The sequence below is a fragment of the Onthophagus taurus genome, chromosome 10, assembly GCF_036711975.1.
Source record: "Onthophagus taurus isolate NC chromosome 10, IU_Otau_3.0, whole genome shotgun sequence".
Lineage (NCBI taxonomy): Eukaryota > Metazoa > Arthropoda > Insecta > Coleoptera > Scarabaeidae > Onthophagus > Onthophagus taurus.
Window position 1 is genome coordinate 324,249 of NC_091975.1, and position 22,646 is coordinate 346,894.

At 29.8% G+C, this 22,646-nt stretch overlaps 7 protein-coding genes across 10 annotated transcripts; 2 read left to right on the plus strand and 5 right to left on the minus strand.

Annotated features, from left to right (window-relative positions):
* Positions 1-1,485: 1,485 nt before the first annotated feature.
* On the minus strand, positions 1,486-4,941 carry LOC111421168 (Syntaxin-binding protein Rop). 2 transcript variants are annotated; one of them, XM_023054313.2, is made up of 8 exons: positions 4,760-4,941; positions 4,357-4,512; positions 4,163-4,309; positions 3,669-3,772; positions 3,284-3,432; positions 2,451-3,219; positions 2,199-2,389; positions 1,486-2,151 (listed from the first exon to the last, which is right to left on the minus strand). In XM_023054313.2, exons 1-8 carry the CDS (start codon positions 4,785-4,787, stop codon positions 1,935-1,937), a joined length of 1,761 nt encoding a protein of 586 aa, XP_022910081.1. In that variant the 5' UTR covers positions 4,788-4,941; the 3' UTR covers positions 1,486-1,934. The 2 variants fall into 2 exon arrangements, with proteins under 2 accessions (XP_022910081.1, XP_022910080.1); XM_023054312.2 differs by lacking the exon at positions 3,669-3,772 and adding an exon at positions 3,967-4,070.
* A 249-nt stretch (positions 4,942-5,190) lies between these two features.
* On the plus strand, positions 5,191-9,345 carry LOC111421167 (histone-lysine N-methyltransferase G9a). Its single transcript, XM_071199135.1, has 8 exons — positions 5,191-5,383; positions 5,451-6,659; positions 6,715-7,135; positions 7,190-7,521; positions 7,571-7,774; positions 7,824-8,071; positions 8,211-8,646; positions 8,701-9,345. Exons 2-8 carry the CDS (start codon positions 5,467-5,469, stop codon positions 8,864-8,866), a joined length of 3,000 nt encoding a protein of 999 aa, XP_071055236.1. The 5' UTR covers positions 5,191-5,383; positions 5,451-5,466; the 3' UTR covers positions 8,867-9,345.
* On the minus strand, positions 9,177-10,536 carry LOC111421172 (uncharacterized). Of its 3 annotated transcripts, none has more exons than XM_023054317.2 (3): positions 10,367-10,536; positions 10,069-10,213; positions 9,177-9,974 (listed from the first exon to the last, which is right to left on the minus strand). In XM_023054317.2, exons 2-3 carry the CDS (start codon positions 10,152-10,154, stop codon positions 9,305-9,307), a joined length of 756 nt encoding a protein of 251 aa, XP_022910085.2. In that variant the 5' UTR covers positions 10,155-10,213; positions 10,367-10,536; the 3' UTR covers positions 9,177-9,304. The 3 variants fall into 3 exon arrangements, with proteins under 3 accessions (XP_022910085.2, XP_022910086.2, XP_071055240.1); XM_023054318.2 differs by having other exon boundaries at positions 10,337-10,536; XM_071199139.1 differs by having other exon boundaries at positions 10,272-10,536.
* Positions 10,537-10,683: 147 nt separating this feature from the next.
* On the minus strand, positions 10,684-11,206 carry LOC111421171 (ATP synthase subunit e, mitochondrial-like). The gene is made up of 2 exons (XM_023054316.2): positions 11,079-11,206; positions 10,684-10,960 (listed from the first exon to the last, which is right to left on the minus strand). Exons 1-2 carry the CDS (start codon positions 11,121-11,123, stop codon positions 10,760-10,762), a joined length of 246 nt encoding a protein of 81 aa, XP_022910084.1. The 5' UTR covers positions 11,124-11,206; the 3' UTR covers positions 10,684-10,759.
* Positions 11,207-11,248: 42 nt separating this feature from the next.
* On the plus strand, positions 11,249-14,008 carry LOC111421170 (Glycerol-3-phosphate acyltransferase 4). The gene is made up of 6 exons (XM_023054315.2): positions 11,249-11,356; positions 11,408-11,584; positions 11,823-12,110; positions 12,325-12,567; positions 12,788-13,491; positions 13,543-14,008. Exons 2-6 carry the CDS (start codon positions 11,408-11,410, stop codon positions 13,658-13,660), a joined length of 1,530 nt encoding a protein of 509 aa, XP_022910083.2. The 5' UTR covers positions 11,249-11,356; the 3' UTR covers positions 13,661-14,008.
* Positions 14,009-14,255: 247 nt separating this feature from the next.
* On the minus strand, positions 14,256-19,170 carry LOC111421175 (Vacuolar H[+] ATPase 16kD subunit 1). The gene is made up of 3 exons (XM_023054320.2): positions 18,904-19,170; positions 16,470-16,659; positions 14,256-16,414 (listed from the first exon to the last, which is right to left on the minus strand). The coding sequence occupies exons 1-3, from the start codon at positions 18,992-18,994 to the stop codon at positions 16,210-16,212; spliced, it is 486 nt and encodes a 161-aa protein (XP_022910088.2). The 5' UTR covers positions 18,995-19,170; the 3' UTR covers positions 14,256-16,209.
* A 1,033-nt stretch (positions 19,171-20,203) lies between these two features.
* LOC111421174 (chaperonin containing TCP1 subunit 8) lies at positions 20,204-22,361 on the minus strand. Its single transcript, XM_023054319.2, has 3 exons — positions 22,197-22,361; positions 20,615-21,970; positions 20,204-20,564 (listed from the first exon to the last, which is right to left on the minus strand). The coding sequence occupies exons 1-3, from the start codon at positions 22,254-22,256 to the stop codon at positions 20,346-20,348; spliced, it is 1,635 nt and encodes a 544-aa protein (XP_022910087.2). The 5' UTR covers positions 22,257-22,361; the 3' UTR covers positions 20,204-20,345.
* Between the last annotated feature and the right edge of the window lie 285 nt (positions 22,362-22,646).

A 22,646-nucleotide genomic window follows, 5' to 3' on the forward strand; every position in this document is an offset into this window, starting at 1 on the left:
TTAATAAATTCGTTATTTTTTTCTGATTACAAAAATATAGGGTTTGACAGGTCTATTTCTTATTGTTTTAGAATAAAGCTAAAAATTTACTTTTCTTTTAGTGTCTTCCAAAAAATTAAATTTACAGTTTCCTGTAAATTACGGTACTATAATTAAAAATGAAAAAAAAAAACATATTTCTGATATTTGAAACAAATATATTTGTTGAACTATTTAATTTATATATGTAATTATGCAAAAGTTGAAATAGATTGCATTATTTCACATTTTTTATTAATATTTAATATTATTCTTAAATGACTTAATAAATTATTGATAGATGGCGCCATATGTTTTTTTTTAATTCAAATAAACAGCAACATTTGTATTCAAAAATTTTCTGAAGTGTCACTTTAAAAATCCTGTTTTTTAAGATGGATTACGAAAATTACGAAAAGTTTAACATATTAGAATGTTACATATTAGAAAATAAAGTAAATTTTATATAAATTTTTAGTAGAATAATTTTTAGTTATAATAGGGAACTGTAAATTTAATTTCGTCGACGACACTAGATGGAAATTTTATAAAAAAAGTTTATTTTTAGCTTTATTCTAAAACAATCAGAAATAGACCTATCTAACCCCATATTTTTGTAATCAGAAAAAAATAAAGAATTTAATAAACGAATAATCAGTGGTTGTTTCCATTTAAAAAAATGAAAATTGTCATGATATCTCAAAATCTAAAACCGAAAAAATTTTTTTGTCTACATCATCAAATTCTCTGTAAAAAAGTGTCCATATAATGTCTTAGTTATAATACTCCACCTAGAATAATAACGAAGATAATTGCACTTGCTGGTTTTACGATATTTTCAATTTTGGCCTCTAGGGGAAAAACAAAAGACGATAGCGCTATGAGGTTTTCAGCATTAGCAGTTTCTCGAAAAACGAGATCATGACATGGAAGCTACTTTTTTTCTAACTCTTATAGTTTCCGAGTTAGCCTATTCGGACATCGAATTTGAACCATCCTGTACACCTCCCAAAATAAGAGAAATTGCTCAGAGTTCAATGTCCTCATCATTGTGGACCTTGTATAGAGTGTAGATAAACATTGTCACATTGACAAGTAGAAAAATTAATGACCCAATGTCACCAACTTGAACTGGTTCCATAAAATGTTACTAAAATCTCATTACAGCATCGGATGCTGTAAGGAGTCTCATTACAGCACCCGTTTGAGTACTGTTAGAGCGTCATTACCGTCGCGAATTACAAAAATATAATATACAGTGTGTTAATTAATTATCGATCTCCGACAAAGTATGCAACCAATATCACAGTAGTATCACAATTTAAAGTATAAAAAAGGTCTAACTTTCTGTCCATTTAGGTAGGCTAAATACCGTGTTGCTTATCTTGATTGTCTTCTCACTATTCTAGGACCATGACTCTTCAGGAAGACTAATTAAGGATCTTAAATAAAGAGAATTCAACAAAGAAATGTTTATAAGATTTATTTAACATGATTAGAAGAGGTACTACATTATAAGTAGTTATAGAATTCTAACAATTAATCGACTAGCAATGTAAATAATTTAGCACGATAATTATTACTTACATTTCAACTACATTAAACTTTATACCATATTTTTATGCATTATTTTTTCAAAATAATTATTAACTATATTATATAGATAAACATCACAACAATATTGTTATATATATCATTAAAATGGGTTACAACTTAATTCAACAATAAAAAAAAATATATAGAGGAAATAAAAATAATACTGTATTCTATTTTTGCATGCTTGTTTCCATTAAATACTTTCTTTCGAAAAAACTGAATACATATATTTCAAAAAACGATTTAAATTTCCTAGAAATTAACGACATTTTTGGTTTTATTCAATCTGGAATGTAGAAGGAAACCTTCTTGACCAGTTTCTAGCCGGATATCGTTGCTAGATCGCTGAGGAATCCTTCCGGGGTGAGAATATGTGATGATCCCATTATAACCTCCCAGTTTTTCACCGCATTCGTTACTTCATAAGCGCAACGAATTTCCGAAAAGCTTACCCCGCCGACAATAAAAACAAGCAAACGAGGTACATTTTTTACAGTTGGTAAACTTTTACCTTTTTGCCAATGTCCATAACGAGCACTACAAATACATTAATTAGATTGCATTAATTTATATTAAAAATTTACCTAGTTGGTGCATGATATCCAGTGGTTTGAGCCCTTCCAGCTAAAAATGGGAAATGTCTATGATCTAATTTATCATCGATACAATCCTCCATTATATCTTTTAAAATCGGAGTCCAACGTGACATTTGATAGGTTTGTTCGGTTATTCGTTCTTTTCTTGGAACCGTGTAAGGTTTTTTCCTATTTCCCCCCTTCAAAAGAAGTCAAAATAATTAAAATATTACATACATTTTTGATTGAATTTTTTTTTACATCACTAATAACATTAACCCCAAGATATTGCAGATTAGCGATGGTTTGTTTATCTTTAATTTGCGCATGAGTGGCTAATTTTGATAAATTCTCATCTGTAATTCCATTTTTGGTCATCGCATACAAAGCAATGATCCTCATTTTATCATATTCGTTGGTAATTTTTGGATCTAATAGAATTGGAACGATATTTCTCATATGATCTTTGATTTTTTCACCCTCAGCATCCGTTCCCATGGCTAAATCCTGTTCAACTTTACATAATTTATCGACATAACCTTGATAAGCTTTCATACAATCCTCGGCTAAATGCAAATGAGTCGCATACTTGGATAATTCCTTTTGATATTGCGGCATCTTTTTAATCATTTGCGATAAATCTTTCATGGATTGTTTATCACTTGCTGTCATTCGTTTTGAATCGGTGAATTTCTTTAAATTTTTCGTAACGCTTTGGGAGACGATTGCGATGTGCTGATGACGCAATTCAACCCAAAGCTCATCGTTTTCATCCAATAGAACCTCTTTTACAGATCCTGCTGATGCTTCGTACTTATAAACATCATTTTCAATCGGTAATAAATCGTAAGCCATCGCTTGGAATGTTAATTCGTGAAGTAATGGGGAAACACAATCAAAACCTCTATCTAAAATTAATAATTGTGACCGAGCTTTTTCCGGCCCTTCACCCATCGTTGGCTCATCAGCTTTATAGGCATCCAATTTCTGTTGAACTAATTGAGCTAGTTCTACATTTCTTTCCCAATCACTAATTAAAATAAAAATACAAAATTTATTTTTTGTAATGGAAGCTTTTTCTTCGTTTGGATTACCTCCGGTAACGTACAGAAGGATATTCACCAAGTGTTGCACATAAAGTGGCTATTTGTTCCGCCATACGCTCCATATTAGCGTTTCTTAAGTCAGCAAAACTTGGAGCGTAACTACATTGGAAAGTATCCGGAGAATCCAAGGAGAAAACCTTAAAACAAGAATCATTTCTTGATTTAAAATAATCATTACGGAGTCGATTTTATATTTAAAAAGCAAGCATTGTGCATAACTACATCAAAAATATAATTATTAGAAAATTATTTTTTAATATTTGAACTGTCAAATTGTGACAGTTAAAAAGCCGATAAAGTAGAAAACTATTTTCTAATAATCTAATCTCAACAATTATGATATTAAACTAATATTTGCAACAATTAAACACACCTGAGATTCATAAGGTAAAAATGCAATGTTGATCTCCTTTAGTGTTTTTATTTTCTTGGCAGCACACGACTTGCAGAGTTCATTGAATAACTCCTCAGGACACACTTTTTTTAATTAATTGGGGAGGAGCAATCACAACAGAGAATACATAGAGTTTATACACATTTAAAACGATAATAAAAAAATGTTTGTGTAAATTATGAGGAGAAACAAAGCATTTTATGTAAATGGACGCTCACAAAAATGTGTTAGTAAAAAAAAACCCCAAAAAAGAAAGTTCAATAATAAAATAATATACCTGAGACTCAAATGGAATAAATGCAATGTTGATTTCTTTTAATGTTCTTATAAATTTCCCAACCCTGGATTTACACAATAACTTAAACAATGAATCTGGACATGCTGTGAAAAATTATTTGTTTATTCATAAAGAAAATAAAAAATTGTATACAAAAATAATGTTTTTAATTAAATCCCCAAAAATCGATTCTTACCTTCTGTGAAGAAAACATGAGCTGCTTTATACATGCATTTCCCATCAAAATCGGCCATTAATGAATGGACAGATTTTTCTGATGGTGTTATCAAATAAATTGCTTCCATTGTTAAAGGTTCTCGCTTCTTATGGATATCTTCAACCACTAAAATTTAATTTTAGAATATGAGTACATATTTATCATTTTCTTACATGTGATTCCTTCCGCTGATATATCATGCATTTTACAACAAGCAGAGACCATTCTCATTGCCAGTTGATCAACGACTAAAACCCTCCATTCAACCCCATGCCCTGGTGGACCATTTTTCTTGGGCCCTTTATGTTTAATCACTTCATTCATGATTTCTATAAAAAATCAATTTTAAAATTCCCGCTCATGACGTCATTACCCCCACCCCTTTTCTGTGAAAATCGATAACATAACCAAATTTATAACCCAATTTTTAACCTATTGAAATAAATTGATCGTTTTTAACGTTATTTTCTAATAATGTTTATTAATACGATTATTTTTATAAAAGAAAATGATCGTTTTAAACAAGTTTTTTGACGTTTATTGATATCGCGGTTTTGCTCCTCAAACTCGACTTACTTTGCCCGACTTGGTTTTTCAAAGCCATCGTCGTAAAACGGGTTGTTTAAACTCACACTAAATATAAACGCACTTGGTTTACTGTTGAAAATACGATCTAAAATGATAAACACTCGGTGTGGTGGTTGGACGAAACTCCGCAACCTCCGCAACTATGGATTTTTGTATGACTCAACTTCTGGAATATGTCATGCCCCATTTAAATATTATTTTATTTAAGATAAGTTAAAGTTTTATTTTTTTGCTAAACTTAGTTAGATTCTAAATTAACAATAAAATTACATTAAATTTTTAATTAGAAAAGAAAGTGCTTCTTTATTCATAGTTCGAATTATTGGCAATAGATGGTGATATAAATATTGATGTTACTTTATCTATTTATTGAAAAATATGGAGATACTTTTAACTATTTATTATAGTTATTAAATGTTTTAGTGTAATTGAATGATTAAAATAGAAAAATAAAAACACACTAATAAAAAACAGTAAAAATTATGAGAAGTCGGTATGGAAGATATCTATTTTCAATCAACCCTTTGAGGATGTTAAAAATAATAATTTCTCTCCTTAAACAAATTCAAACCAAAGATCTTTCAAAATACCAAAAATCTTTCTGAAAAAAATGTAATTCAAGTTAATTTAACTCTTTAATAAAAAGTAATTCATCTCTTGATTCTATTTGTACAAGAAGTGATAACAGCAGTGAAATGGGGGACAAATCGGCTCTTGTAGAAGAAAAATCCGATAAAATAATGATAACGAGAATAATCGGTGAGATGAAGAACAATTTTAATAAATCAGAAAATTCCGAAATCGATCTCGATGTAAACTCTTTATCAATTCATGAAGACATTGAAGCCAATCAAATTATCCAAAAAGAAGAAGATAACAGCGAAAATATTCACGAAAGTGATGATAAGGCAATGAATTTCGATGTGTCGAACATAAACCAATTAAAAAACGACGAAAATTTCACCGAAATTCATCAAGAAAAATTACAAGTTGAATCACCAAAAGAAAATGTTGAAAAACAAGAAATTGAGGTTAGGAAATTATTAGTTAACTCAAAAGCGAATAATAAAAAGAACACCAAACCGATGAATCAAGTATTAAAACGGTCAATTCGACAAAGAAAAAGTAAAGACGGCGAGTCGGTGTTACAAAGTGCGATTTTACGGAAGGAAAAATCTTATAATGAACCCGCTCGGTCACAAAGACCCACACGACAATTAAAATTAACCCCGAAAATATTAGAAAATTTAGGACAATTTTCTTCGAACCGAGAGAAAGTTAAAACCAACAAAAATAATAAACATAAAGTTTTGGATAAATGTTTTAAACGCGTGAAACGAACTAAATTGGATGCTTTTGAAGAAGAAAAGTGTTTTCGGAGGTCACAAAGAAAATCGACAAGTCGTTTTAAAGAAATTAATCAAGATAATTCTCAAATTAACACAATAGAAAATTCTGAAAACTTTGATGAACCTGATTCAAATTCAAAGTTATGTTTTTGCACAGAAAAATCAAATATTTATTTATCTACAAATGCAGGGGAAGTTTTTTGTCAAGCTATTGATTGTTTTGAGGATAAACAACTTGGTTGTAATAATTTGGTGAATGTAAAAGATACTCCAATGATGAGAACTTCGTGTCGAGTGCCTTTTGGGGTATTTTGCAAAGTTCACACCAACCGAATGTTGAAACATAATCGATGTCCGTCTTGCGGATTATTTTGCATGCAAGGTAAATTCGTAGAGTGCATAAATAAACATCATTATCACCGATTATGCTCAAACGCGAACTGTCCTCATTGTGGAGCTCCAACACCAAAACATGACGTGCTGATTACAATGCATTCATCGAAAAATCCTGTTATACTTGATAAACAACGTAAATTTTAGTACGTATGTACTCAGTTTTAACACCAATTAATCTTTATTAATAATTTTATTTAGTCCTACAGCAAAAATGACCTTTCCAAATAAATTCTTAAGTGTAACCCGAACCGATAGAGATTCACCTTTACTCGCAATGGATGTTCATGAATACGACATTCGTCCAAGTAATAAAAAGGTGGATGCAGAAACAATTATTGATACAATTAAAAAAGGCGATATTGACGAATTGGCCCAAATTTTAGGGTCAAAATTGTTTCAATTGGAAATTTTGTACAATACAACAGGTGAAAATGATTCCATTATACATTTTTGTGCAAAAAATGGATATCTCTCTGCTCTACATATGTTTTATTCAATAAATGCTGAATTTGAAATTTTGGATAAAGATCAAAATACACCCTTAATGGTTGCTATTATTGCATTTAAAAATGATGTTGTTAAGTATTTAATTAAATCTGGAGCTAGTATTTCTTTTAAGGTAAAACTAACTTCTTAAAGTTTAAATAGTAAGTTATTTAAAAATTAATTTTAGGGTGTTGATGGAATGACAGCTCTTCATTTATCAGCACAACATGGTAATTTAGTTGCTTGTGAATTATTACTACAATCGGCAATAAATAAAAAAGATTATATAAATAAATGTGATGATGGTGGATGGACAGCTTTAGTTTGGGCGTGCGAATATTCCTATTCAGAAATCGTGTTGTTCTTCTTACGAAAAGGTGCTGATCCTATGGTGCAAGATTTAAAACAAAACGTTGCGTTACATTGGGCAGCTTGTAGCGGTTCTCAAGACTGCTTGGGGTTTCTATTAGATTACGGGAGTAACGTTAATTGCGTAAACGTTCAAGGAGACACCCCACTGTAAAAAGTTCTTTTATAAAATGATTTTTTTTAAGCTATTTTTTTGTAGTCATATTGCAGCACGTGAAGATAAGTACAATGCAGTAATTTTATTACTTCTACGAGAAGGTGATGCTTCGCTTTCAAACAAATTAGGTGAAACGCCAATTGATTGTGCTTTAGAAAATGGAGATTGTTTTCGAGCGATTAATTTAAACGTGCAGTTAAGAACCATTTGGTGGAGGCAGCAAAAAAATAGAATAATCCTTACAAAGTAAGCACCAAATAAACCAATTTTAATGTTAATTAACCCAGAATTTTAGTGATATTACAAATGGTCGGGAATTAAATCCAATTCAATGCGTCAACCAAGTCGATGGTGATCCCAAACCTGGTGATTTCGTTTACATAACCGATTATTGTTTCACCAGCGATATTAACGTTGACATTAAAGTAACCTCTTTACATCAATGTACATGTGAAGATGATTGCAATACCGAGTGTATTTGTGCCCAAAATTCTTTAAATCCTTATGATGAAGATGGAAAATTAGTCGATTTTAATTTTTATGGTAAATATTTTTTTAAAATTTGAGGTTATTTTAATTTTATAAAGTTTAGCAACCTTACGTTACCATAGAAACGATAATGTCATCAATCAATTATACAAAACTAACCTCAAACATTAAAAAATTTAATTTTTTTTTGCAGATCCACAACTAATCTTTGAATGTAATAATTTATGTCCTTGTAATCAATTAACTTGTTCTAATCGAGTTGTTCAAAAAGGATTAAATTGTCGTTTTCAAGTATACAAAACAGAGTCGAAAGGTTGGGCTGTAAAATCGTTACAAAAAATCGCAAAAGGTCGCTTTGTTTGCGAGTACATTGGTGAGATCATTGGTGAATTGGAAGCAGATCAACGATCTCAAGATGACTATCTCTTCGATTTAGTGGACGATAATAATCGGGATGCAAACGGGTTTTGTATCGATGCGAAACGTTACGGAAATGTGGCGAGATTTTTCAATCACAGCTGCGATGCAAATTTAACGCCCGTAAAGGTATTCATTAATCACCAGGACGTTAATTTTCCGAGGATTGCGCTTTTTGCTAATCGGGAAATTCAAGCCGAAGAGGAATTATGGTAAGAAACAAATAAATAATGTTATAATAATAATTAAAGTAATAATTTTTATAGTTTTGACTATGGAATAAAATATTGGTTAATCAAAAGTAAAAGTTCGACATGCGAATGTAAAAGCTCTAAATGTCAATACTCGAAGGTGATGATCGAGGAAACTTTGGAGGCGTATCGGGTTCAAATCAACGACGCTGATTTAACAACTATTAAAAAAATTGATTAAGGTCAGGTTATTATTATTTCTTTTAATTGTATTTTAAGTTATGTATGTTTTTCGCTGTGATTTTAATCAATTTAAGGTTCAAATGTAGCATTTAATATCAATATTAAGGAGAAAAAAACCAAAGAATTTTGTTTTCTAAAATACGACTGATTATTGTAAATCTTAAATTAATTTAAATTGTATGTAGCACAATTTTGGTATATTTTGTGCAATAAAAATGTTTTACAAATATTGAGTTATACAACCAACTTAACGTTGAAGTAAATACAGTTACCACCCTATATTATTATTTTATTGAAATGAAAACAACTCAATTTTCTTTATTTTTATTGTTAATTCTTAAGAATAATCCATTAAATTTAATAACTTATCACATTATTTTAAATTAATATCTATCCATTCTTATTTTGAACTCAGTTTTATTTATTAAGATTAATTTTATGTTGACGTAGGTGAATAAAAATTCATTTCTCTCAATATTTTCCGTCTTTCGATTAATTTACTCTCAAAATCCGCATCAATGCTTAATTGGGAAGCACTCTTCATTTTGCCTGATAACGTTTGATGTTTTAAATCGCTGGTTTCACCTCCATCTTCCTCATTTATAACGCTAACTGATTGCGATAAAGCTCCCTTTTTAAGTAATCCTCCCAAAATCCAACCGCTTTCCATTCCTGTAGACGTTCCAAAATATCGATTTTTCGATTTTCTTTGACTTTTCGGCGATGAAAGTGGCGAGGATGGTAAGGATTTACTTCCGCGGCGCAATGAGCGATTAAAATTTAATGGTTCCGTAGCTGGTTGGTCATCAGAATTTTCTAAAACGTTTTCTACGATTGTTGTTGAAGTTGATGCGGCAGATTTTGAAGTTAATTTTGAGGAATTTACCATTTGATGAGCAACTTTTATCACTGATAAACCGCATTCGTCGTTTTTATTTGCTGATTCAATTAGTTTTGTATCGAAATGAGGTAAAATATTTGAGGATAATTTTGATATTTGATCTTGTTTTTGTTCTTGTTGTTGTTGGTTTCGCTTAAAACGGGACATATATAAGAAATTATCGTCGGTTTGAGGTGGACTGAATGTATTTTGATCTAATAATGTTCTGAAAAATAATTAAAAAAAGTTAGGTTAGGTTTGATGTCAATAATTATTTTGATTGTAAATTTCCATAGCAACTAAATTGAGGTTATGTATACCTATCATTGTTATTGATTTTATTCTTCATCCATTGAGGTAAAGACATACCAAATGAAGAAGACAATGATCGACCATCTTCAGCCATATTTCCCTGTTTTTCTCAAATTATTACCTTGATGATGATAAAATTGATAATGTTCATTGCTGCAAAGAAAAATACTCACATGATGTTCACTTAAAAATAAATCATTTATTTACTAACGCAAAAAAAAACCATTAAAAAATGAAATGACATTCAACAAGGTCGATTTTATTTAAAGGTTCTACCTGGTAATTATTTAAAGGTCTGATTCTAACCTAGATTTGGCGTCGTCAGCGGAAATAGAAATTATTTTTCAATCCTATCACTTATATACTCGATCCAATTATCACTTTAACCACTTCACTAATCTATTTAGTGTTTAATTATTTACAAAGATGTTTTGTAACCTGTTACGATAGAAAATGACGCGTATCGATTAAGTTAAAAAAAAAATTAAACCGTTTTTATTATGACTCCGTTTGTGGTTATGATTCATAGATGGCGATATACAGTTACCTGTAAACAAATTAAACTCAGCCCCAAAATCAATAGATGTCGCTGCAATACAAACCCAACCAAAATAAAAGAACCATTTTACTTAATTTTTTTAAGTTTTATTTTCTATAACACTAAATACATCGAATTATTTACCGAAAATTTTTAATTAATTATTTCGCAGGTGCCATAAGAGCTTCCAATTCTTTAATTTCCTTCTCAGCTCTTTCTTTCCTCTCTATCGCAAGTTTTTCATCACGGATAACCTTCTGTTTGGCCTCAATTTCCCTTAAAGCGTTCTCTTTCTTAGTTAATCTGGATTGATGAAAACCGCCATATAAAACTCCGGCGCCCAGTAAGCTCCATCTAAAGAACTATTCGCAATTTAATAATCAAAGTCTAAAGTTTGAGGTTAGACTTTTTTGAAGTTATGTAATAACACTCTTTTATAATTTTGAGTTATGTTTGTGTAAATGATGAATGAAAAATTACCTTGATCACCGGTGAAACACGAACTGGTGCTGGTAAAGCTGACATTTTATGGACTTTTTAATGAAATTTAGAAAAAATTGCAAAAGTTTCGACGACAATATGACAGGTGACAGAGTCAATGGTACCAACTCATTTCTAGTATGCAAAAATATCACTAATATTGCGCTTGCGTGATGAAGGCCTTTATTTCGATGATAAAATAATCAAATAGGTATGATTAAATGTTGTTTAATACAGTCGTGCATTGAATGTAATCGGATATACTTCATAGTAAGAAGGTAAATATTAAAATTTTTGATTTATTAAGTTTTAATTTAATTTTTATTAAGATGGCAGTCTTAAGATCAAAGAAAATGGCGTTATTGCTGTCAATTGTAACGGTCGTCGGATCGTTGCTTTTAACGCCTTTTTTAATGTTTTTATTGGCAATAATCTTCTTAGCCTCCATCGGCAAGTCCTTAGGCGTTCGCGAACTATATATTAAACTACTGCTTACAATTTTTGAGGTAAGTACACTAAGAAATTGTTTCATAACCTCACTTTTTCCGAATCATCAATATTAAAATTAATAATTTAAATAAAAAATTCAGAGTGTTTCAATCGACCCTTTGAACTATAAACGAGTGTTATCGTTCAATTGAGTGACTCGATTGTGTAATACACTTAATTAAAACGAAAAAAATTAAAAAGTAATCACTAAGGTCGATTTCAAGTTTTTATATATATATATTTTTTGTGATTTAGTATGGTAGAATAAATATTGAAGTTGCACAGAAACGTAATCGAAAGGAAGAAAGTGAAGATGAAGGTTTCAGTGAAAATTATTCTGATGGGAAAGGAACTTTGGAAAGAACGAGAACACTTTCGCAATCGCTTCAAAATGGTTTTCCTCCAAATAACCAAAAAAATGGTTTTATTAACCACAATGGAATGTCTTTGATTAGTAGAGATGATAAATTAATTTTAATGCCAGAATTGGGACCAACGTTGAAAGATGGTACTGCTGGAAGTGGAGAAGATGAACAATTTAAAGTAAATATAATCCTTTCGATTTCGAGGAAAAAATGTTTTTATTTTTAAAGTCTTATCTATTGAATTGATAATTGTTTTTATCTATTTAAAAAAATTGTGTTGAAATGAGTTACTAAGGTTAATTATTTGTTGTTTTTTTTTAATGAGGACTTTGGAATTAAGAATTAAATAGGAAATAAATGCAAATTCTAAAATTAAATTAATTTCTTTTTAGGATGAATATAATTTTAATTTGTCGAATTGTTTTGATTTTATCAAAGCTGGAATGGAGGCGATTATCGAAGATCAAGTAACGTCTCGTTTCGAGGCTGAAGAATTAAAAAATTGGAATTTATTAACGCGGACGAATCGCCATTATGAGTTCATTTCGTGGCGTTTAACAGTAATTTGGATGTTTGGATTTTTAATTCGTTACTGTTTCTTGTTTCCTTTACGAGTTGTGATTTGTTGTTTTGGGGTGAGTAATTTATTAAGTCATAGAAAATAGCTTCATAGAAAAATCTCTATTAAAAAAAAATAATAAAATTGAACGCATGTGGCGCCATCTGTTGGGGATATTTTGAAATTATTCAGCTAAGAATCGAACCACTAGATTACAGGTTGGATTGGGATTATGACAGATCTGTGATAAAATTGTTTGGCTTTGTAGTTTTAATGCCAATTTTTTTTTATTTAAGGTGTTATGGTTAACAATTTGCACAGCTTTAGTTGGTTATATTCCTGATGGTCGAATAAAATCATATATAATTGAAAAAGTCTCAATAATGTGTTTTGGAATTCTTTCTCGTGCTTTATCTGCAGTCATAACTTATCACAACCCAGAAAATCGCCCAAAGAAAGCAGGAATTTGTGTTGCTAATCACACATCACCAATTGATGCTTTAGTCTTGATGTGTGATAATTGTTACTCGTTAATTGGACAAACACATGGTGGATTTTTAGGTATATTGCAGCGTGCTTTGGCTCGAGCTTCGCCCCATATTTGGTTTGAGCGGAGCGAATCTAAAGATCGTCATGCGGTTGCTAAACGTTTACGACAACATGTTGAGAACCCAGAGAATCCACCAATTTTAATTTTCCCAGAAGGAACTTGTATTAATAACACGTCGGTGATGCAGTTTAAAAAGGGTAGTTTTGAAGTTGGTAGTGTTATTTATCCCGTTGCGATTAAATATGATCCAAGATTTGGAGATGCGTTTTGGAATAGTTCTAAATATTCTTATATACCATATTTATATCAAATGATGACTTCTTGGGCCATTGTTTGTGAAGTTTGGTATTTACCAAAAATGGAAAAATCGGAAAACGAAAGCGCGATTGAGTTTGCGAATAGAGTTAAAGCGGAAATTGCTAATCAAGGTGGTTTAGTTGATTTAGTTTGGTAAGATTTATTAATTTTAATTTTTTGGCGTACTAATTTTTATTTATTTAGGGATGGTCAATTAAAACGAACAAAACCTAAAAAAGAATGGAAACAGCTTCATCAAGAACAGTTTACAAGGAAATTAAAGAAACATGAAGAATCTGAAATTGAAAAAAAGGACGAATAGTGAACTTTATTTTTTAATTAATTAAATTAATTGATTTATTATTAATCGATTTGTAAATATATTAAAATAAGCGGAACGGGAAGGTTAAAATTGCATTTAATACTTTTTGTGTATATACTTTAAAACTTATAAAAAAAGTTTTAATTTATTCTTGATTCCAAGACTAAGGTTGTTTCAATCTAGTATTTTCTAGTCTTAGTTAATTCCGATTAAGTAATGATGAAAGTAATGCGAAAAATTGAGTATTCAAAAAAGAAGACTGATAGTAAAATCATCACAAGTACTTGTAATTTTTAATTCAAAATGAATGTAATGTGGTTAAATAAATAAACTCAATATAATTTTCAATATATTTTCTTTCATAAATAATTTTTATCATTTTTTAGTCACCTGTCAATGTTGAAATGTCATTTTTGACGTTTCGGTATTATATTTATTATCGAATGTTTGTATTAATTTAAATATGTCATTTGAAATAGTTATCCAACAAAAGATGGCGTTAGTGTGAAATTAAAAATTTAAATTGTTAATTTAACGTTGATTTTTATTTAATTATTAAAAATAAGAAAGGAAAAAATAAATAAAATTTCAAAAATTATTTTTATTTCAACAAAATCGTTTATTTGAATCGCAAAAATTCATACTGGGAGGTACGATCTGACAATCACAAGTGTAATAATAATAATTAGTTAATAATAAACGTATGTTTTTTGTCTATTTTTTATACACATTTTCCTACTTCTTATTTTATTAAAATCTCGTCTCATTTAAATCAATTAATTAGTAAATATCGTAAATAATAAAGAAGTTGTAGTACCATTATTTAAATATTTCTTTAATCTCTATGTTTATAAATAAAGATATAACAAAAAAAAAGAAATGTATGGAGATAATAGTCGTAAAAAAGAGACGAAATTTTGTTATTTATTTTTCTTTCGATTTTTATTTGTATTGTTAATTTTAATACGGACCTGGTCTGCTGAAAATGTTTTATTTTAAAGTTTATTTAAAGTAGTCAGATGCGCAACGATTTTTTTAAATTTTTTTTTGGCTCACATACACACAATTAATACACATTTTCTTTACATTTTTCAGACAAAACAAGATTTTCTTTTTAATAGAAACGAAAAAGGCGAAACGACGAACATGAACTAACAAACAAGAAATACTATTTTATTCTTTTTTTGTTAGAATTTTTTCTCATTTAAATGGAATGTACGATAATAAGAAATTTGTTTTAAAATTTATATCTTTTTTGTTGTACGTTTATATTTTATTAATTAATACGTCATCTCCCATAATGGTTGATTTTTTTTCCTCTAAATCTTTTACAATCCTATTACTTTTTTGTATACATGTTTTTACAATGTTTTATCAAAGTTTTATCAAGAAAAAAAAAGAAAACCAAAGGAAAATAGACGCTAATTTTACTTTTACGGACATAATCTTAATTTTTTTGTATTAATCATTTTTTTACGCTCTACACGAAAGTTATACACGAGATATATGATATATTTACGCTAGTTTATTTAAATTTAACACTTACTATGGTTTCTTTTGCGATTATTAAAAAACAAACGGAAAAGAACTTTTGTTTATAAAACGAATCATTGGGAATATTTACAATCTTTAAAAAATAAACGGAAACAATAGTGGGAAAGAACAAAAACGAGGAAAAAAGTATTACATAAAACGTGGCGCATCAAAGAAAGACAAAAAACTTGTGAGTGAAATAATTGTGCTACAAAAGATTTTTTTATGTTTTTTCAAAAGGTTTTTTTTGGTTTATTTATACACAAATACTATTTTCCGATTTTTTCAAAATCCTCCGCACAGAAGGTAGACACTCAAAATCGGTCAATGTTGATGTTTTATCGAAAAAAAAAAATTATACAACTCTAAACAACATACTACTAATGATAATAATTATTAATAATAACTATACAATTAAATTTAAGTAAATGTAAACTGTTAAAAATTGACCGTTTACATCTCTTTTGAAGCAACTTTTTGGAAATTTAAAGATTAAACTCACAATACATTTCAAACAATGGAATAGAGATAATGAAGAAGAAGAAAAAGTTATAATATACATACATTTACATATAATAACATTTACTTTATTTATTTACTAAGTCAATTTTTACAGCTTACATTAACCCCCATTTTATTTTATTTTTTCTCTAGGTATCTCTTTGTTTTCACGATTTCACAATCATTACATTTAATATTATTAACTTTATGTAAACATTTAAACAACGGAAAGAAGTAACCTTTCTTTTTCAAAAATTACAATCATTAAAAATGAAACATTTGATATTTAAAATCAAAACGGAGTAATAAGACTCCTTTTTTAAAAGAAGCTGAGCGATCCGTTTAATTTTTTTATGTTATTTTTGTCTGTGGTCTTTTAATTTCTTCAAAAAAAAGCTACGGGTTTTATTATCTAGGAATTGAGGGAATGGGGCTTAGTTGGTGGTGCTCTTCACATTTTGTTTTTATTTTTTCTTCTTCTTACGGATGGAGGAGCGACGACAACAGACAATAATTTATTTAGTGTACAAGTAAATGGCGACGATCAAACCGTACAGACCCAGTACTTCAGCGAAGATAAGGATCAAGATCATGCCGACGAATAAACGGGGTTGTTGCGCTGTACCCCTTACACCAGCATCACCTACGATACCGATTGCAAAACCGGCTGCCAAACCAGAAAATCCCACCGAGAGCCCAGCCCCCAAATGAATAAATCCTCTAAAACAACAAAATATTCAATAAAATCAATTATTTTAAATAAAATTAATCTTACCTGTACAAGGGGTATTCTTTTGGTTCCCCCAGCGAACCAGCAATCAATACAGACACTACTAAACCATAAATAGCAATAATACCAGCCATGACTACAGGAATGATCGATTTCATGATCAATTCAGGCCTCATTACGGACATAGCCGCGATACCAGTTCCAGATTTTGCTGTTCCATACGCAGCCCCCAGAGCTATAACAATAACAAATTATTTTAATAAAATAATAAAAAAAATTTTGAGGTTAAAAATTTTTGACGTTTAATTTTTTATTATTCATTTATATTGAAAATTTAGAGGTATAATTAGAAAATAAAAAGTTATTTCATAAAATTTAAAGTTATCTTATTCAAATATTAATATTAATTAACAATAACAAATTATATTAATAAAATAATAAAAAAAATTTTGAGGTTAAAAATTTTTGACGTTTAATTTTTTATTATTCATTTATATTGAAAATTTAGAAGTATAATTAGAAAATAAAATGTTATTTCATAAAATTTAAAGTTATCTTATTTAAATATTAATTAATTTAATTAATAATACGCAAGTTTTAATGTTAATCAATTCGTCACTAACTTCACTTCGTTCATAATTTTTGTACGTTTATTAGCATTAATTTAATGTGATTTTTTAATCTTTCCCTCAATTTGATATTAAAAAGTGATATTTAACGACACTTTTTTGAATCGATTAATAAAAAAATACTTTTAAAATAATAAAGCAATAAAACAAATTAAACAGTAATTTTTAATTTTTTAGGGTTGGTATCTCTAATTTTCCTAAAATGTCAATTGAAGATGTTTAAATAAAATTTTTTTTAAGAAAATTCAACAATTATAAGTGGTTAAAACTCGTCGAAATCAAATTAAACGTGGGGTAAGTCAAAACATTGAATTATTCAAAGATTCTTTTGGGTTATTATCGTTAAATTCATCAAAAATACAAATAACAACATAACCTCAAATTTTAATTATTTTTTTGCAACAAAACAATAAAAGTAAATAAGTGGAGATTAACAGGTGTGAGTAACGATAAAAAAATATCACGTCTCGATAAATTATCATCAACAACTTTAATGATTGCAAGGAAAGAACAGGTAAAATATTCGAGAAATTTATAATCACATGTTTAAACGATGACACATGCAGGTGAAAATTTATCCCCCATTTTGCGACATTTATCATGTGTTCGATAAGAAAGTGAACAAATAGCATTCACCAAACAGCTCTTATCTATCTAAATCAACCTGTATTGTAACAATTGATTGCACCAAATCCTATTTTTTTTTAGCCATTTTCTAAATTATGATAGAAAATGTAATTTTTTTGTAGATATCTTAATTAAAAAGCTTTATCACGTTTAAATTGTAATAAAAAACCACGTGATTTCCATTGATTTTATAACAAACTACGTGACAAGTAAATTTTTAATGAAAAGAGGCGCTCTTTTTTCGCAAATCTGCTTCATAATAGGCGAAAAGTTTCATCATTATAGGTGTATTACCTATATGATAAACTTTCCGGTCGGAAAATCTTGTAATATTACATCTAAAAATATCCCAACCGATCGCAAGTTATTATTAGAGAGGTTTATAAATCCTATTGTGTGTTTTCAAGTCTATAATTTTCGCTATTTGCACGTTAAAATAAAATATACCACCACGTGATGACATTAGTAATAATTATTATTAAGAAATAGCAAAAATCACATCATAAACTCAATTTTTTGTCAATCCCAAGCCATATTTAATGATTTAATTAATATTATTATGTGATTTTAATTAAATTTAATTCATAAAATAGAGTTGAGGCGCTGGTCGATTGTCACATGTTTTGGGTCATGTGACTTTGATCATGTGATATGATCATGTATTTTGTACAAAATCTTGTTTTAAAAGTAATTTTTATAAAACAACATATAATTGAGTTCGTTTTGACTCCTCTTTTAACTTGGAAGTAATCTGTAACTTAACACATCATTGATTTTTTTCTTGAAAATAAAGAATGCACCCCAATTCATGATTTTAGGGTACGTTCTTAAACGAAACGTCAAAAAGAATGACTATCTCATTTTTTTTTTATTTCTTTTTAATTTAATTGTTATACTTTAGCCTAATTATTGTATTTTATATGATTTATGGGGCGGGTCAAAAACATGTGACCAACAAATTACTTTAAACTAGGCCGTTTTTCGGCCGTTTTAACTAAATTAACAACGTTTGAGAGAAAAGAAAATGCCGTTTTACTTAAGATTGGTCACATCTCGTCAAAATCAACTCGAAAAAATTAAGTTAATGTCAAATTTTTGACATACGTCAAAATAAGAGTCGATCGACGCCCATTTATGAAACATCTTAATGATTAAAGCGATGAAATAGAGGAAAAAAATGTGATAGGAATTTTTGATTTTAATCGATAAAATTGCAAACTTACCGCTGAAAATAATTGAGGACGCGGCACCCATAACGCCGAAAAATGGGCCGTAAATTGGATGTTGTTCATCGAGTTGTTCCGTGGTTGCCATTTTCGTTAAGTTATTTATTCGTTTTCGTCTGGAGGAGAAGAGTATTTACAGGAACAGGTCCGTTTAAAGTGCGTACACACACTCCACTGTATGTCGATCTAACTGCGCTTGCAAATATGGCTTACACTGTGGCACCCAACGTACGGGTCATATGACCATAAGAAAATTCTCTGTCCAGTCCTCGATCGTCCTCGATTCTCATTGGACGATTCGGTCTTCGAGGTCGCGTTTCAACCAATCAACGACGTACAAACTCTTGTCAATCGGTGACGTTTCATCGTTAACCCCTCACACCGCGTTTCCGACGACGAAATAATAATTCGTTTAATTCCATTCCATCATTTTTTAAACCCTTTACGTAATTCGTGATTTAATTTACACAAAACTTTGTCAATTTTATACGAATTTCATCGACGGGTTATTGCAAAAGTACTGATTTGAGTCACATGATAGGGTACTTGGTGTTGAATATCCTGTCATAGTCGGAAGATGGCGCGAAATTTAAAAAAATATTTTTTTTTAAATATTAAATCAATTTATTATATTAATCTTATTTTTTTTTCGTATTAATTATGTAATATAGATTTTATTGATTCGGTTTTAAAAGATTTACAGGTTATAAAATCGTTAATTCGATAAAGATTTGAAAAAAAAAATTCTTTTAGGAGAAGGTGGATAATTATCTTTATATTTAACTGCGTTTACGTAATCGACTCGGTCGCGTACTTCTAAAACAAACAAGAAAAGGCGAAAACAATGTTTCAAAATTTGTGGATTTTATAAATTACGAGAATCCACCTTGTGAACCCGTGTGACTTTCAACGTAACGATTAAATTCGGGTCGTTTCAAATCATAAATTAATTATACCTCATTGATAAAATCTTTGTCTAAATGAATTGTCATAAATTTTTAAAAACGCTTTATCTTTGACACGAATTTTTGTATTATCTGCGCAGTTTTTTTAATTTTATTATCTTTAACGTTATGATACTCTGATCAGCCCTTTAAAACATTTTATTATAAATTTTTAGGCGTATTATTTTATTAATCCTTTAAAACTTAAAATTTTCCGTGTTTTATCTTGATAATTTAAGAAAAATGATTTAATTTTTATAGGCAACCCATATTACACATTGGTAATTTTAGTTGCTAATGACACTTGACGTTTTTAATTTAGCTTTTTTTCCTCGTGGTTTAAAATGAATAAATTATAAGTTATTGATGAGTTTATTAGCAAAAAAGAAATGGATGTGAAGTACAAAATAAAAAGGATATGAATTAATCGCAAATTACACATTATAAAAATGTTAATTAAAGCTAACGAAATTGAAACTGAAATAATTTAAATTTTTATTGTTCATCATCGCTATCGGCGGCTTTCCTTGGTTTGGGTCCGCCGGATCGTTTGGCCATGATGATCTGGTCAACTCTTAAGATGGTGGAAGCGGCCCCAACGGCGTATTTGAGTCCCCAATATTTGCAAACGTATAGATCCAAAATCCCTTTTTCGACTGCATCACAAACCGCGTTATCAGATTCAATATCAACACCCACACTTTTTTTCCCTTTCTAAAATTAAATAAATCAATTTGATTTTTACCAATTTTACAAATCATTACCTGATGTGCTTCCAAAAGTTTACTTAAAATCAAAGTAGATTTTTGTCCACTATTATCAGCCAACGATTTAGGAAAAGCTTCTAAAGCTGTTGCAAATTTCCTAACAGCGTATTGATCCAAACCGGGTAAAGTATCAGCATATTGAGATAATTGATGTGATAATTCAATTTCACAAGCTCCAGCTCCAGCTACAAATTTTCCATCTCTAGAAATTCCTTTAAAAGTATTAACCCCATCATCAATAGCTCTTTCAATATCATCCATGTAATTATCAGTAGCTCCTCTTACGACAATGGTAGCAATTCGGCTCTCTTTCCCTTCATTTCTAAAAATAACAACTGTTGTGTCACCCAACTCTTCAACAGCTACATTATCACAAAGCCCCATTTCTTCTGAATTTGGAGGAGTTAATCTAGGTAGAACCGTAGCCCCAACAGTTCTACTTAATCTTCTCAAATCAAATTTCGAATTTAACCGTACAGCCATCATTTTATATTTATTAATGTAGTGTAAAGCCATATCACCAAACTTCGCCCCCGCAACGACAACTTTTGCCCCAGCATCGGCGATAGCTTTAATTTGTAATTCAAGAAGATTTTCTTCTCCTCTACTAAAATTCATTAATTCATCAGCATTTTTAATCAATACTGTTCCTTTAGTTTCCGTTTGTAGAATATCCACAGCACAACTGTAAACAACCACTTTAGCATTCAACATTTGTTGGATATCGCCTTCAACATCTCGTTTAAAAACCATTCCTTGAATCACTTTCGAAGATTGCAAACCAGATCCAAGAATTTTACAAACTCGGATATTATCAACATTAAATGTTGTTATTTCGGGCATTATTGACACGCAGGCTTTTGCTACTAACTCAGCTAGAAAATCTTCATTTCCGTATTGTTTTGATTGGATCGAAGTTAAAATTCCTTTTTTAACATCATCAACGTTACGATAATCTTTAATTTCCTTACAAACTAATGATGGAAGGATTTCTAAACATTTTTCTAAAGCTTTCTCATAACCATCGGCAACCTCTCCTGGTGTTACTCCTAACCTCAATAATTCTTCGGCTGCTTCTAAAAGAGCACCAGCCAAGATAACAACAAAATTGGTACCATCACCCACTTCAGAATCTTGCATTTCACTACCAAGAATCATTAATTTAGCGGCGGGGTGTTCAATTTCAAGCTCGCGCATAATTGTTGCTGCATCCGATGTAACAAAGTGCTTCTCTAAATGATTTATTACCATTTTATTCATCCCATTTGGACCATAAGTGGAACGTACGCTATGAGCGAACTCTTTACATGCGGTAATATTACGAAAAACAGCTTCTTCTAATCCAGAATAATACTATTAAAAGAAAAATTACAAGGTTTAGTAACATAACCTCAAAATCAATCATCAATATCGTTCTATTTATAATTTATTTGAATCTTTGTCTCTATTTGAAGCAATCATGACTTAAATAGAAAAAGACTTGAGATTATAAAGAAAATTTATTAATAAAATAATAATGCCGGGTGTGTTCAACCAAGACTTGTGACCACATGTTCGGAAATTGATTAAATACACTCACCCGGGCTCCATCTTTTAACATTGAAGTGAATCCCGGTGCTTTGGGGACGTGTAAAGCCATTTTTAAGGTGGAATTAGTTCGAATAATCCAAGAAAAATTACAATTTATATTCGAAACGAGATATCTTGGTTATAAACGAAGTTGACAGTTCGTTTAAGTAAATTATTACCATAGTTACTAAAATGAAATTCCCTATAATTCGAATATTCTAGAAAAATTCAAAAAAATTGATTTTATTTTTTAGTTACGCCAATTAAGATCAATTATATTCAATTTAGGGTTTTAAAATTGTTTTTAGGTTAAGATTACTTACTGGGTTAGACTTGTTGTTAATTATATTATATGATGCACATAGATTATAACAGAATCAAGGATGAGTGTTTAATTTTAAGGGAAGATGATAGGTGGCGTTATCGACGCGGGCGTCATCGTCGGCGTCGCCGCGGCCGC

Coding starts and splice junctions, on each gene's coding strand:
- LOC111421175 (XM_023054320.2), bottom strand. CDS start 18,994: ATGGCAACCACGGAACAACTCGATGAACAACATCCAATTTACGGCCCA. Junction 16,660..18,903: donor GTCCTCAATTATTTTCAGCG/GTAAGTTTGCAA, acceptor TTATTGTTATAG/CTCTGGGGGCTGCGTATGGA. Junction 16,415..16,469: donor AAAGAATACCCCTTGTACAG/GTAAGATTAATT, acceptor TTGTTGTTTTAG/AGGATTTATTCATTTGGGGG.
- LOC111421172 (XM_023054317.2), bottom strand. CDS start 10,154: ATGGCTGAAGATGGTCGATCATTGTCTTCTTCATTTGGTATGTCTTTA. Junction 9,975..10,068: donor AAAATCAATAACAATGATAG/GTATACATAACC, acceptor ATTATTTTTCAG/AACATTATTAGATCAAAATA.
- LOC111421174 (XM_023054319.2), bottom strand. CDS start 22,256: ATGGCTTTACACGTCCCCAAAGCACCGGGATTCACTTCAATGTTAAAA. Junction 21,971..22,196: donor TGTTAAAAGATGGAGCCCGG/GTGAGTGTATTT, acceptor TTCTTTTAATAG/TATTATTCTGGATTAGAAGA. Junction 20,565..20,614: donor AACTTTTGGAAGCACATCAG/GTAATGATTTGT, acceptor ATTTAATTTTAG/AAAGGGAAAAAAAGTGTGGG.
- LOC111421170 (XM_023054315.2), top strand. CDS start 11,408: ATGGCAGTCTTAAGATCAAAGAAAATGGCGTTATTGCTGTCAATTGTA. Junction 11,585..11,822: donor TACTGCTTACAATTTTTGAG/GTAAGTACACTA, acceptor TTTGTGATTTAG/TATGGTAGAATAAATATTGA. Junction 13,492..13,542: donor GGTTTAGTTGATTTAGTTTG/GTAAGATTTATT, acceptor TTATTTATTTAG/GGATGGTCAATTAAAACGAA.
- LOC111421171 (XM_023054316.2), bottom strand. CDS start 11,123: ATGTCAGCTTTACCAGCACCAGTTCGTGTTTCACCGGTGATCAAG. Junction 10,961..11,078: donor GTGTTTCACCGGTGATCAAG/GTAATTTTTCAT, acceptor AATTGCGAATAG/TTCTTTAGATGGAGCTTACT.
- LOC111421168 (XM_023054313.2), bottom strand. CDS start 4,787: ATGGCTTTGAAAAACCAAGTCGGGCAAA. Junction 3,433..3,668: donor TTTTACCTTATGAATCTCAG/GTGTGTTTAATT, acceptor TCTTGTTTTAAG/GTTTTCTCCTTGGATTCTCC. Junction 3,220..3,283: donor CCTTCTGTACGTTACCGGAG/GTAATCCAAACG, acceptor TATTTTAATTAG/TGATTGGGAAAGAAATGTAG.
- LOC111421167 (XM_071199135.1), top strand. CDS start 5,467: ATGGGGGACAAATCGGCTCTTGTAGAAGAAAAATCCGATAAAATAATG. Junction 7,775..7,823: donor AATAGAATAATCCTTACAAA/GTAAGCACCAAA, acceptor CCAGAATTTTAG/TGATATTACAAATGGTCGGG. Junction 8,647..8,700: donor CAAGCCGAAGAGGAATTATG/GTAAGAAACAAA, acceptor TAATTTTTATAG/TTTTGACTATGGAATAAAAT.